The following is a 15365-nucleotide window of genomic DNA, read 5'->3' on the forward strand; positions in this document are numbered from 1 at the left end:
TGGTGCCGTAGATCCAAGATTGGAGGAGATAGTCGGCGCGCTGCCATTCGTCGGCGGAAATCGAATCCGGTCGGGGTTTTCCATGTAGAAGGTTGGAGAGGCAGAAACGACCGACGGTAATCGTGAAAAAGTGGCTCCACTTTTGATAATTAGGATTTTTTAGATCTAGAGTAACGGGGATGAGAGATTTAATATTAGAGATGGCATGAGCAAGGTGAAAAGGATTGAGAGGCGCGGTGGAGGGAGAAGAAGCTTCGCCGGCCATGGAGAAGACGCCGTCTATGAAGAAGAAGAGAATAAGAGAAGAAGAGGTGGTGACGGCTAGGTTAACCTAGTGTCTGATACCATATAGGAGAATTAGGTTTTGGAGAAAAGAGAGAATAAATTATCTCTTACGTATATTAATCATATATATAGTTATTATGTAGGAAACCCTAATCCTAACTACACAAGGTAACCTATTATACAAGGTAACTAGAATAAATAGGAATAATAATAATATACGTAATATATATATAATATATACGCTAATACATTCATCAAATAAAAATAATAATTTGATGGTATATTTTATTTCCCTTCAAATTTGTCCAACTCATTAGCCACATCACCTAATTTATTTTTAATCTATTTAATTTTATATTTTAAATGCCAACTCATTCAACCAACCATCACATTATCTGTTATAGCAGGTCATAAGACCAAAATTCTCAACTTTTGTAACTCTAAAACTCTGATTTTCAAATATGGTGGACTAAAACTCTCAATTAGCAAACTTACAGGACTAAAAAACTCATTTTGCCTAATATTGCTGTCTACTGTTTTAATATTACTGTAAATACAATAATATTACTGTGGTTGACGGTAATATTATTGTGGTTGGTAGTAATATTATTGTCAACCTCATCAATATTAATTATTTTGGCCTTTTATTATGTTTGCCATTGTTGAACAATCAACATATTAATATTACTCTATTACACAATAATAGTGGATTTTGTTGTGTTACTTTTATTGTGTTTGAGAGTAATATAACAATATTACTGTGTTAAACAGTAATATAGTTAATATAACTGTCAACCACATCAATATTACTGTTTAAACAGAAAAAAAAAAAAAAAAAAAAAGTTAACGCCGGAGACCGGCTGTCAACGGCGATGACTATTGAAATTGTAGTCTAAATTGGGATATGTGTCAAAATTGAATAATTAATAAAATTTAGTGTCAAATTGAGATTATATTGAGTTAAATGATGAAAATGGAGCATAATAAAATATAATAGGGTATTATAGTCTTATTTGTAATATCTTATACATAAAAGAAAGAAACGCTGCGCAACCCTAAAAAACCCTAATGGTATTATTTTAATTATTTATTTTTAATATTTTTTTCTCTACTAATTTTCAACAATTATCAATCTCCTATTTTTCATCAATATATCTCAAATCTTAAGAGATAAAGATAGAAATTCAATTTGTAAACTCTAAATCTATATATTTTGGATTATAAATCTTAATATGTAAAATTTAAACAAACTAATGTTATATAAAATATGAATAATACTACATTATTAAATTTTACTATGTGCGTATATTTTCTTATTATGTATTAAATTGATTATTTTTTTTACTCTTGAAATAATATCCCGTGCATCGCACGGGGAAAAATGCTAGTACTCTTAAAAGGAATTATAGAGGGATCTCACAAATAGCCCCTTTATTGTATTTAGAGGGTGTTTAGCTAAGCTTATTTTAAACAGCTGATAAGCTCTTACGTCTGATAAGTTGTTTTAAGAGTTGATAAGCTGTTACATCTTATTTTTAGAATTAATTTTTAGAGTGTTTGGATATGGACTTATTTCCTATTTTTACTCATTAAAAGATCTTAAATAAAAATAAAAAGGTGGGGTATATGTACTTATTTAAAAAGATCTTATTTGCTCTCCAACAGCTTATTTAAAAAAAAAATAAGATATTTTTTTAAAAATTTACCAAACACTTTGGAAGAGGTTATAAGCTCTAAAACATCTTATAAGCTCCTTTTAACATCTTATATGCTGAGCCAAACACCCTCTTAGTTAGTAGATGTAAAATTGAGATTAAGCCGTCAAAAATTAAAATTAATAAAATATCGTGCATTACCGTTCACGTAATCACATCCTTTATCATATACCACCGGACAAATTAGACGACTGTGGATACTTTATCACCACAGAATACTTTATAATTTTTTACGCATTTATAATTACAATTATCATTTAAATTTCATGAAATAAAATTCAATTCAGTATATTTATCAGAAAACATGGCGTGGAATTGCTGCTCCTGCTCTTCCTCTCCGGCAACCACTTCTCCGGTTGCAGTTCCCGCCATTTACACCACCGGCAGAACTCGTAACCGTTTCACCACCACTCTCAGTAAGCAGAAGAATCTCTCCTCACAATTCCAATCCACCAGAAATGGCGTCGTTTTGTCAAATTTCAGAGCTAGGAGCAAATCCACGGAAGCGGAGCTCGGAATCGACCCTTCGCCGCCGTCCGATGAGATTGAGTGTATAGGCACTGGATTTGACGTCGAATGCGTTTACCCTCCCGCCGATGATTTTTCAGAAAACCAGACAAAAAAATTGAGCCAGGAATCCGGCAAAACGACGTCGGATTGGGTTTTATTGGCATTGGAATTAGGGCTTTTGATATCGCCGTTCTTCTTCTGGGGCACGGCGATGGTGGCGATGAAGGAAGTTCTCCCCAAAACGGGGCCCTTCTTCATGTCGGCGTTTCGGCTAATTCCAGCCGGCTTCCTATTGGTCGGCTTCGCGGCTTCCAAAGGGCGGCGTTTGCCTTCGGGTTTCAATGCGTGGCTGTCGATCTCGGCATTCGCTCTCGTCGATGCTTCGTGTTTTCAGGTCCCTCTAGTTTAGTAGTAGTAGTACGTGTACTTAAGTTTGTTGTTAGTGTATCAAATCAATCAAGGACACGTGTCATTTCGTCCTCATTTGGCTGATGGTGATCAGGGCTTTCTGGCTGAAGGATTGGACCGGACTACAGCTGGTTTGGGCAGTGTATGTTTCGCTATACTTTTTCTGGACTTAGCTTTTTTTTGCCGATAATTGTGACTGTGATTGTAGTTTGTTCGTATAGTATTCGTAGTTTATTCGTATACGAGAATCCCATATTTTCTGATGGTTTAATTAATTCATAAGTTGTATTGTTTAGCCTGGATTCCATAGGGTTGCATTTTGGATGTAAGGATTATGAGCGAAGGAATTCAAATCCATACTAACTATTTCTTGTAAACTTGTTTGTATGGGTTCGTTTTATAATGTATTTTAAATCCGTAACTCTCAGATTGAATAGTTTTTGAATTATTGTGGTCGAAATCTGCTCTATATGAAGTCATTTGAAATCATTTCTCTAATCCTCTCGTCAAAACCAAATCTTTTCTCCGTATCGTTACTATGTTAGTTGTTATTCTCCATCAGGTTGTTGGTTGTTACTATTTGTGGTGGTTTAATTGTTCATAAAGTGGAGATAAGAGTACATGTGCGATGGCTTCTAACTATATTACTATGTTGCAGTTTTTGATGTTTTCTTTTATGTAATTATTCAGAAGAGCTGATATTTTCTTGCTTTCGATATTGAAATCGCATTGGTTAACTTGCTTTGAAAAGATACTGTACAAAACGCTGCAGGTAATAATTGATTCGCAGCCTCTGACTGTGGCTATTCTGGCATCGTTATTCTTTGGGGAGTCGATAGGGTACGTTGGAGCTGCTGGACTAATACTTGGTGTTGTAGGACTTTTACTTCTTGAGGTAATAATCTTGTAAGTTTTCAACTCTTACATGTACAGCAATGAATTCCCAAGAATGCTGAAAAATCACAATTGCAGAGAATCTGATATTCAAATATTTCTATTCCTCAAAAAAAAAAAAAAATAATAATAAAATAAAATAAATAAAAATAATAATAAATAAATAAATAAATAAAATAAAATATTTGCTGATACTTGGCAGGTACCCGCTCTTGCTTTTGACGCGAACAACTTTTCATTGTGGGAAAGTGGAGAATGGTGGATGCTTCTTGCAGCACAAAGTATGGCAGTTGGTACTGTAATGGTCCGTTGGGTGTCCAAATACTCGGATCCTGTTATGGCTACTGGATGGGTAAGATGCTCTGTTATTTATGATTAATTATCAATACCGAATTTTCACGTCCACCTCAAAAAAGAATTTATATTATTGAGTATTGTTACTTAATTCCTCTTCAGCAGTCCATAAATACCGTTGTTATTACAGTACATTACTAATAAGAGACGAATACAAAGTCCTAGCTGGTTTCTTTGTCGTGGTAAGATATATGGGGTGATGGACCATTGTGACTGTATCTCAACAAACCAGTAATTAATGTAAACTGAATAGCCGAAATCTTTACTGGGTGTCAAAGATGTTTGAATATGGTAAAGTTCCAGAAAATTTGTTTTACGAGGGAACTCTTTGTACTGTATACTGACATGTGATTTACCAACAATACAAATCACTGAATTTATACATGGAATTAAAGTATAGAAATTTATTGATGTTGAATATTTTAGGTAACATAACTTGTGTTATATGAGCCAGAGAGAAATTAGTCCATAACTTGTGTTATATGAGCACTTATTGTATCTTATCTCGTTGGTTTGGGTACAGCACAGTAATGCATAAACAATTTTTTTCAAAATTTGAAATTCTTTTTTTTTTTCTTTTTTCCCGGCAATTTGGTGGTGTGGAGTGAGTCTTGAAATTCTTGCACTGCAGTGCCATTTTCTCGTGTCTTGGTCAATCTTATGCTGCACTGCAGCCATTTGTCATGCTGTAGCTCTGAACTCTCCACTCAAAAGTTCGGCATTTTCTCACCTTTCATTTTCCAAACCCACTTTTTTCGAATTTCAAAATAATAATAGCACAAAGGAGACAATATCTTTATTTGTGCAATTTAGGGTGTCGGGAATTGTTGAATTTATGAGCTTCTCATTGTAAGCTAATAAAACTACGAGACTGTCCAGTTGTTATTGTTCATGCATTGATCTGAACGAATTAAGCTAAAGTAAATATCGTTGCAGCACATGGTTATTGGTGGTCTCCCTCTTATGGCAATCTCCATTCTTAAACATGATCCCGCCCTCTCGAGTTTTGATGAGCTTACGACAAATGACGTTTTAGCCCTTCTTTATACCTCAATATTTGGAAGTGCCATCAGCTATGGTGTCTACTTCTACAATGCTACAAGAGGTAAGCTTTCATTTTGAAATTTTCTTTTTTTTTTTTGTGGTAATTTTTCTTGTTTCATTGTTTCTTCCATTGTGCTTAAAATTGTTTCATTAATGCCATTCAGGAAGCTTGACAAAGCTGAGCTCCCTTACCTTTCTCACTCCAATGTTTGCATCTGTTTTCGGGTAAGAAATCTAATCGGAATAATTTTATTTATACTTTCTTTTTTCCATTAAATTTATTTCTTCCAGTTTTGCATTCAAACCAAGTTAGAACAATGTCTTTTGTTAAACGTCTTTCGGAATTCCTGGTGAAAATGAATCTTGGTATTAGTAGAACTAGCATTTTCCCGGAATAGTATTTCAAAAGTGAAAATAATGATTAGTTTAATACATGATAATTAACAATTATACTACAGTTTATTAGTGATATTGGTAACGTCAACATTTATACTAATAGAATAATACAAACTCGTTCAATTTTTTCTTTATATAAACTTAATAGTGATAATACGAAATTGAAATTGATCATTAAATAAATGAAACAAAGAAGAATTAGACAAAATCGGCTGGAAAATAGGAGAGGAAAATAATAATAATAATAATAATAACAATTAGAAAGAATTATATAAACTTATTTTAGGGTTGTGCTAGTCGAGATTCGATGTGAAAGTAATTAGAAAAAAATGGCTGCAAAATATAATATATATATATATATATATATACTTCATTAGGATTTCTTAAATTGCCGTAGCGTTTCTTTCTTTTATATATAAAGATCTTTTGATGAATCTCACTTATAATTGGGCATTGGCTAAAATTGTGAAAGGGGTTTGAACTGCAGGTTCATCTATCTCGGTGAGACCTTCAGCCCACTGCAACTGGTTGGAGCATTCATAACCGTTGCAGCAATATATATGGTCAACTACAAAACCGAGGCCCAATGAAGTGCTATCGATCAGTACACACACACACATATGAAGTTACCTAATGTGGACTATCCAAAAATAGTGCATACCAGAAAAAAGAGGAGAGATCTCCAAATATACCAACGATGAAAGTTTGTTGGAACGAAAACTCGATACGAAATATTCATCAAACTTTTATCAGCATTTAGATAGGTTCCCCCGGGTTGTCAGCTCCAAAGATGAAGGCCGAGAGAAAATGATCTCATCAAATGGTGAAAAGGTTACTAAGAAATGAACAGTGGGAGACGTCGTCAAGAAGTTAATCGTTATAACCGAAAACGTTATATATATTATTTTGATTAATGTTATTGATAATTTTGATTTTTTAGTGATTTAAATTTTTTATTTATTAATGATAGTAAACTTGGACACTATGTAAGACGATTTTCTTGTTAGAAAATTTGTATATTAATCAAGTTTATAATGACGGTTAAACTCCGACCTTTGTAGCAACAGTAGATTAAAATAGAAGAATGTGAGATACCCCTTAGCATTGATGTGGTTGACATTAATTGATTGTTAACGACAGTATAATTACCTAAATATAGTGTCAATGACAGTATAATTACTTAAATGTATTGTCAACGACGATACAATTACGCAAATGTAATGTCAACGACAGTTAAAATTACTGTCAGCGACAGTTAATTACTATTAATGACATACTATAGGACTCCCGACCCAACTGTTTCGAGAGTTTGTCTCCAGTTCTTCACGTCCTCTCCATTTTCGTTTATTATTTTATGATATTATTCTTGTAGATATATCTTGTATAATCTTGGCATGTATATCTCCTCTTAGTTACCTTGTATAATAGCTTAGAGTTTTCTACATGTAACTATATATATCAATAATATGTGTGAGAGACACAATTCTCTCTTTCTCCAATTTTATTCTTCATATACATACAATTACGGACAACGTTCAGCAACCAACATAAAAAAAACGGATAAAAATTTTAGGAAAAAAAAATGTCAACGCTGGAGACCGGTGGAAAAAGCAGACAGAAAAAAATAAAAAAATTACCGCCAGAAACCGGCGGCAAAGCAAAATTCAGAAAAAAAATAGAAAAATAAAAGGTTAAAATTGGATTTTTGTGGTCAAAATTGATTAAATTGAAGTTAAATTGGGGTTACAACTAGGAATTGAGTTTAAATGGTTGGGGGTAATTTTATCATATACATTAATTTTGCCTTTATTTATTATACATATTAAAGGGATAGACTTATTGGCGAAAAATATATAACCCATGAATCTAGAATGATAAAAATGGTTGGTGAGAGACTTATGCATAAAAACCCTAATTCGTTAAATATAGTGAGTTATAGGTGGCCAATATATGGGTGAATTGCGTTTTGCACCCCAATATTAATGTGGTATTTTATCCAAAAAATAATATATATATATATATATATATATATATATATATATATATATATATATATATATATATATATATATATATATATATATATATATATATATATATATATATATATATATATATATTATGTTTTTTAGCGTTTTTTTCTGATATTGTTTTTAATTAATTTACTTTCAATATAAATTTAAGAAAACATACCTGATGATTTATTTTATATGTTTCTCATCCAAGTAAAAAATCTATATATAATTTAAAAAGAGGATCTATGCCCTATATGAATGAAATGTGGCAAATGTCTATGTCTTTCATCAAAATTGCTTAGTTGGAATTCAATTGTGAGGTGGATTCCTCAATTGGTGAGTTGTCATTTTTAATTTGGTATGTATTTAAGTTATTTCATATTTAACATTTGTACACTCATTTAAACATTTACCACATGTATATATATTATTTTCAAATTTAATATTCTATAAATACGAGAAAAAAAATATCTTATTTATATCGGCAATATTTCAAAATATATTTATTGAAAAAATTCACGATACTCAAATTTTTTTACGAATATTCAAATAATTTTCAGAAAAAAACATATTTTTAATATTAAAATGTTAAAATAAAGGAATACGGTAGTTTGTTTTTCTCAATATTTTGGAATATTCGAATATCCATTCAATAAAAAAATTGAGATTTCTGTATAAAATTAATTTATGAATAAATTAATATATATAAAAACTAATATATATATATATATATATATATATATATATATATATATATATATATATATATATATATATATATATATATATATATATATATATATATATATATATATGTGTATATGAAATTGACAGTAATATATATACATAAATGTTTTCTAATTTTAATTAATATATTAATTAATAATTCAAATGAATATATTAATAAATTAATTTATCAATATACATGGAAATAACTATATATGAACTATATCATTGACTGATATAGATTATATCAATCATATTAATGAATCAATTAAAAGTAGACATGCCGTATACTTTGATGTCATACTAATTTGGATTTATTTTATTTCCTTTTGCAAATATAGTATATTTATGGACTTTTGAATTTAATTAATATTTTTTTTAAGATACTATGAAATTTATATTTTTATTATTATAATACGAAAAAAACAAAAAAAATATAGTGTGTATATTTCACACATTTTGATTTTTATTAAAATTAATTCGGATATGGATTTATTATCTAAATAATATATATATATATATATATATATATATATATATATATATATATATATATATATATATATATATATATATATATATATATATATATATATATATATATATATATATATATATATATATATATATATATATATATATATATATATATATATATATATATATATAATATCAAAATATATGTATAATTTATGTATAACTTATATAAATAATATCAAAATATTTAATTTTAATTTATGGAAAGTTTGACTTTCAATTATTAATTATTAATAAATTATGTGAATTTGCATCAAATAAAATTAATCGCCGGATTTGTTGTCAATCGTATCTATTTTTTATTTTATGAAATAAAATTACATTTATTTTAATTATGTCCAATCATAGTGAAATATATATGTATACATATATGCATTTATATAGACATTAGCTAATATAAACAATATATATTTCCTTAAAATCGTTTTATTTACTTATTTAGTGTGTGATAATTAGGTATAAATACCCCCAATCTCAACCCCAACTCATTCATCTCACTCTTCATCTACATATTTTGTTATAATCATGCTAAACTAAGGTTCTCATCCTAAAACTCTTTTTTTATTCCTTTTGTTTTGTAAATTTATAATGCAATTAGTATTTATCGATGTGTTCGCTTGAAACATTTATTTGTCGTTGAATATTTATGATGTTATTCATTTATTATGTATGTGTACATATAACAATCTAACTTATGTTTGTTTTGCTTTTTTTTTTTTTTTTTTTTTTTTTTTTTTGCAGATCCATGGATAACATCGTTTGTGTTACACGCGGCGATATTAGCAAGAGAGAAGCCATGTGACGTCGTATAACACGCATAAATATGATCGGAGTATATTGTAAGGATGGATTTAGAAAAAAAAAATAGTTATGCATTTCCATCTTTTGATTACAAGTGAGATGATTGTAAGCTTGGTTTCGATGAAAAAGAAATTGAGATTAATGAATTTGATTGAGCATGTAATAGATTATTTAGCGTTTACATATTTTTGTAACAATATTAATTTTAGTGTCCATTAATAATGCTTATTATTATCTATTTTGTTCATATGTACATACATTATTATTAATTTGTACGTTCATACTAGTTTCTATGATTTTATTTCAATAAATTTGGATCATATTTATTTGTTTATTTTTATTATATTGTACATAAAACTGTATTTACCATCTATATATAATATAAAAAGATGATCTATGCACCTATTTAAGACATGTGGCAAATGTCTATGTCATATCTCCAAATTGCTTAGTTGGAGTTCAATTAATGATATTGATTAGTTGACATTTTGATTTTGGTACGTATTTAAGTTCTTACATATTTAACATTTCTACACTCATTTAAATATTTAGCACATGTATAATTTTAATTTTAATTCGAAAGATATTATCTTAGTTATAATTAATTTTCCGAAAAATGTAATATTTTGACTCTTTTTTTTAGTATTATTTTTATTTAATTTTTTAACTAAATAGTTGTGTTTATAATTTCGTAATTTATATATACATTTGAATAATTTATGAAATTTTAATGTATTTGAATGATTTGAATAAATATATTCATTTCGTTTTAATTATTTTCAACATTTTGGGATATCTGTATAAAATTTGAATATTTATATTTTTTAATTCAATTATATTTGAATATTTATCGTCTTAAACTAGTACATTACAATTAAAACTACAATGTTGTTTTAACAGTTTTAAAACTACAATTAAAACTACAAGTATCAGTATCAGTATCAATAGTAATATTAGTATTAGTATTCATATTAGTATTAGTATTAGTATTAGTATTAGTATTAGTCTCAATATCAATATCAATATTAGTATCAGTATTAATAACAATATCAGTATCACTATGAGTATGAGTATGAGTATCAATATCGGTATCGGTATCGATATCAGTATTAATATCAGTATCAATATGTGTATGTGTATCAGTATGTGTATTAATATTAGTATCAATATTAATATCATTATCAGTATCAATATCAATATCAATATTATTATCATTATTATTATTTATCATTATTAGTATTCGAATTCGTATCAGTCTTCGCGTATTAGCATTAACATTAACATTAGCATTAGTGTTAGTATTAGTATTAGTATTAGTCAAGGTTCTAAATATCGGTTATCGGGTCCGAGGTGGTTAGGGACCGCCACACGATAAATCGGCGCGGCGGTGATTAATCGGAGATATATCGGCAATAAATCGGTTTTTAAATTTAGTGTAATATATTTCTAAATATTATTTGTAAATACATAAAAACGTATAAAAAAAATTGTACATGATTCTCTCCTCATCGTTTATATATTCTAATCACATAACAAAAGTTTAATAATAGTGAGATAAAGAATGCCGCCGCGGTGTGTGGATTGTTTTGTGTTTTTTTTTTCAAGGTCAGGTTCTTCTTACGGGGTCGGTAATTTTGGGTTTGATTGAAAGAGATAATGAATTAGAATTAAAAAAATAAAAAAATAAAAAAATAAACCCCCTATTTTCCTTCTAATAAAAAAAATAAAAAAAAAATAAAAAAAAAAATATATTTTTCCGATATATCGTTCGATGTTTGACCCGATATATCGGTTTGACCCGCCATAGACCGCCACAGACTGCCTCGGACCGCCTCACCGTCAAAAATCGATTTTCAAAACCGCCACACATATATCGTAAAGGTTTATGTCCGCCACCGATATGGCGGCCGATATATCGGCCGCCACGACCGATATTTAGAACACTGGTATTAGTATTAGTATTAGTATTAGTATTAGTATTAGTATTAGTATTAGTATTAGTATTAGTATTAGTATTAGTATTAGTATTAGTATTAGTATTAGTACTAGTATTAGTATTAGTATTAGTATTGGCGTATTAGTTTAAACATTAAACATTCTTATTAAAATTGGCGTATTATTATTAATATTAGTGTTGATATTAATATTAGTATTACACTATTAGTATTAATCATCATATTTATATTATGATTAGTATTAATATTAGTATTATTAGTGTTGATTTTAGTATTAATATTAGTATTGGTATTAGTATTATCAATGTTGGTTTTAATATTAGTAATAGTAGTTGTTGTTAGTGTTATATTAGTGTTAATATTAGGGTGTCATAGGCAATTATACGACGCAAATGTCCAGAGTTAAAAGTAGATTTGAGATAAAGATATTTTATCGACTCAGAATCGGGCGATATAACTAAAATAACGAGCAATGTTGTGTGCACAAAAGATTTTCAGCGAATATGAAGGTAAATTACAAACAAATGTATATTTTGATTCATTAAAAGATTTTTTTTTGATATTATTTACATGTATGTCAACTGTTCAAAGTTTTCGTTCGTTTTATTTTATCCAAAATAATAAAAAAAAAAAAATTGATCTCGTGCATCGCACGGGTAAATTACTAGTGTATATAAATCTATAATTTTGCTCAATTTTACTTTTCAAAATAATTCAAAAATCCTAAATTTCTGTAAAATTAATATATTATAAATTTAAATTAGAATGGGGATGAGAATTGTAGGACATTTTAAAAAATAAGTCTTTTAGAATGTGTAGTTGATTGAAATTAAATGGGTTAATTAGAACAAGTCTTTTAAAATATTATGTTTTTAGATGTGATACATGATATCCAACTTTTACTTCACCGAAAACCTAAATATCTATTTTTTTATTTAAAAAGTTTTGAATATCCGGAGTTTTCAAAAACAATTTTACCTTGTTAAATTTGATATATATATTTTTTTCAAACTGTTTCCATTTATTTTAAAATAACGTAGTTTTTTTTTTTTTTAGTAAATTCAAGTCCATTACAAGATAAAGTAGGGGAAAAGGGACTCGAACGCTAGACCATTACCCTATTGGTAAATGCTAGGTACCAAGTCTCCTAATATATATCAACGCAGTTGATATATATTATAAATAATAATGTATGCTTTGTTTTTTAAAAATATGATATATATTTTCTTTGTATAAATTTCAAAAATTGAAAGGATAAACAAATCATATGTTTATGTATTTTATATGTTAATTCAAAAAACTAAAAATTTGTCCGCATGGGTGTAGCTCAACTGGTTCCGAAGGTGGTAAGTTGGTACAAGGTCCTATGATCGAATCCTGGCAGCCGCAGTGTGGGAATTTCAACTTCAATGAGGGTTGGTTCCTTGTGGGCACCAGGTCCGGGTCCGTTGAGTTACCATTATTATTTTTTTTAATAAACCTTTTTGTTAAATTTATATATATTTATTATTTAATTTTTTTTTGATTTTTTTTTTCAATTCTCTTTCAATTTTTTTTTTAATTTTTTTTTAATTTTTTAAGGGTAAATTACACCCACACCCCTGAGGTATGCTTAAATAACTGTAAGGTCCCTGTGGTATCGATAATTATACTCACCCCCTGAAAGGTAGTTAAAAACTCTAACGGGATAATGCATTGGATACATTATTCCGATAGGGTTCTAATGGACTATTACTTTTAGCTAGTTGTGGAGATAACATAGAGTTATGGCGAGTTATGGGGTGACATAGCTCCCCCAATATTTTTTAAATCACCCATAACTCTTTGTTGTCTTCACCACTTCCTGAAACCAATAGTCCGTTAGAACTCTATCGTAATAACGCATCCAATGCATTATACCATTGGAGTTTATAACTACGTCTCAAGGGGGTGATTGTAATTATCGATACCACAGGGACCTTAAAATTATTCAAGTATACCTCAGGGGTGTGGGTGTAATTTACCCTTTTTTTAAATCAATATGTTTACTATACCGAAAATAACTTAATGTAACTATATGTTACTGTAGTAAATGGAGGCGACATTTGAATCTGAGATTTGAGAGAGGTAGAGAGAGACAACTGTGAGTGGCTAGGGTTTAAAATTGATTTTAAAACTGATTTTAAAAGGGCATTATAGGTACTTCAGGGTGGTCGAAGGGGTATGTCAAAATATTTTCGAAATGATCAGGGGTTCCCCTAGAGTGTAATCCCTTTAATTTGAAAATGAGGGGGGTATGCAAAATAATCACATCTTGAAATGTTAGGTTGTAAAGTGCAAATGAGGGTTACTTATAGGGTGCAAACCGCAATTCACCCCAATATATTGGTTAATTTCATTTAATTTATAGTGTATTTTTATTTTTGGTTATTTTTCTTTATGAGTATGTCTTTTTTTTTTTCATTTTTTTTCATTTTAAGACTTCATTTGTTTTATTAACATATCATCTTTAATTTGCATATATTCATCACAAACATCAAGTCTAGGTTGCATTCAAAATTTAAAATTATAGATTATAATTTTTTTTGGTTCAACTTCATTTACTACATTTTCTATTGTATTTTCTTCTCAATAAATAAATTTGAAAAGAACAATTTGTATTCTTTAGTGGTTGAAATATTATAGTTTGTTTTGATAATTTGTTTTCCTTCGAATAATCATCAATGTTAAGAATGTGATTCATATGAAAATTGAGAGATGGTTCCTAGTGAGAATTTTTATGAATAAAAATAAACAAGAAAAAAGAAAGAAAAAGAAGATACATAAGATAATAAAAAAGAAATTGCTGCACGGTGGTATATTTTACAAATATTCTCCACCCAAAAGTTTATAACATAAATGAATTCATTAATTATACGATTTTCAAATCACAATACTCATTTCTATTTAAATATAGCAAAGTGGCATATCATTAGTGGGATCCTTTTTTGTTGGATTTTTTCATTTTTACAATTATGGCCGTCCTAAATTTGAATTCTTAGTGCCACCCCATGTTAATGGCCCAACATTAAGGTTCAAGTGAGTTACTTATTGATCTGCGGTCAATTACTTTACCACTAACTTTTTAAAATATTTTGGGGATATTTTCCCTCATTTTCATCATTCATTCAACTTGCTCCATTTAGAAAACAATTTAAAGGATAAGTTGAAGAGAGTGACTCCTAATAATCAGGATATGTTAGTTTAACACCTAATACTATATGCATGCAATTGAACTTGAGAATAGGTGGTCATGAGATTCCGGAGGCCCTATGTGTACTTTAGAAAGATACCTAAAGTATGGGTTTTATATTTACTCTTACAAATATTATTTGTTTATAAATGTTGTTCGGTTGATTTACAAATTAAATCCTACTCCTATTTATATTTCTCAACCTCTCCAAGGGATGGTCCGGGAATTCATGTAATCCTACCGTTGTGAGTAGCTATGAAGAGCATTACATAAATGTTCTAGGTAGGAAATACTTAAAAACTTCTATAACATGATCACAACTTCCTACATATGCAAAAAAAAAAAAATCTATTTTCAAGTGGCCTACTTTCGAAATTGTCTTTGTGTTAGCTTTCTAGACTCGGTGAGAACATCTTTGACAAAAAATATCATAACACTTTGGTCGAAAGTAGATCGTATGTGGCACTTTCATGCATCCGCATTTCATATTATTTGAAAAATTTCAAAATCACAA

The 15365-nt window shown here is 28.9% G+C and overlaps 1 protein-coding gene across 1 annotated transcript; it reads left to right on the forward strand.

The window, feature by feature from the left end:
• Positions 1 to 2186: 2186 nt before the first annotated feature.
• Positions 2187 to 6652, forward strand: LOC105971149 (nodulin MtN21 /EamA-like transporter family protein). Its single transcript, XM_012995994.2, has 7 exons — positions 2187 to 2904; positions 3013 to 3060; positions 3691 to 3813; positions 4015 to 4164; positions 5103 to 5271; positions 5375 to 5435; positions 6094 to 6652. Exons 1-7 carry the CDS (start codon positions 2305 to 2307, stop codon positions 6194 to 6196), a joined length of 1254 nt encoding a protein of 417 aa, XP_012851448.1. The 5' UTR covers positions 2187 to 2304; the 3' UTR covers positions 6197 to 6652.
• Positions 6653 to 15365: the final 8713 nt, after the last annotated feature.

Source organism: Erythranthe guttata, chromosome 11 (genome assembly GCF_056151865.1).
Source record: "Erythranthe guttata isolate IM_541 chromosome 11, IM_541, whole genome shotgun sequence".
NCBI classification, from domain to species: domain Eukaryota; kingdom Viridiplantae; phylum Streptophyta; class Magnoliopsida; order Lamiales; family Phrymaceae; genus Erythranthe; species Erythranthe guttata.

What these genes read in the sequence shown, in the direction of transcription:
- LOC105971149 (XM_012995994.2), top strand. Translation starts at nt 2,305, where the DNA reads ATGGCGTGGAATTGCTGCTCCTGCTCTTCCTCTCCGGCAACCACTTCT. An exon ending in CTGTTATGGCTACTGGATGG is followed by an intron (nt 4,165 to 5,102) that starts GTAAGATGCTCT and finishes ATATCGTTGCAG; the next exon opens with CACATGGTTATTGGTGGTCT. An exon ending in ATGTTTGCATCTGTTTTCGG is followed by an intron (nt 5,436 to 6,093) that starts GTAAGAAATCTA and finishes TTTGAACTGCAG; the next exon opens with GTTCATCTATCTCGGTGAGA.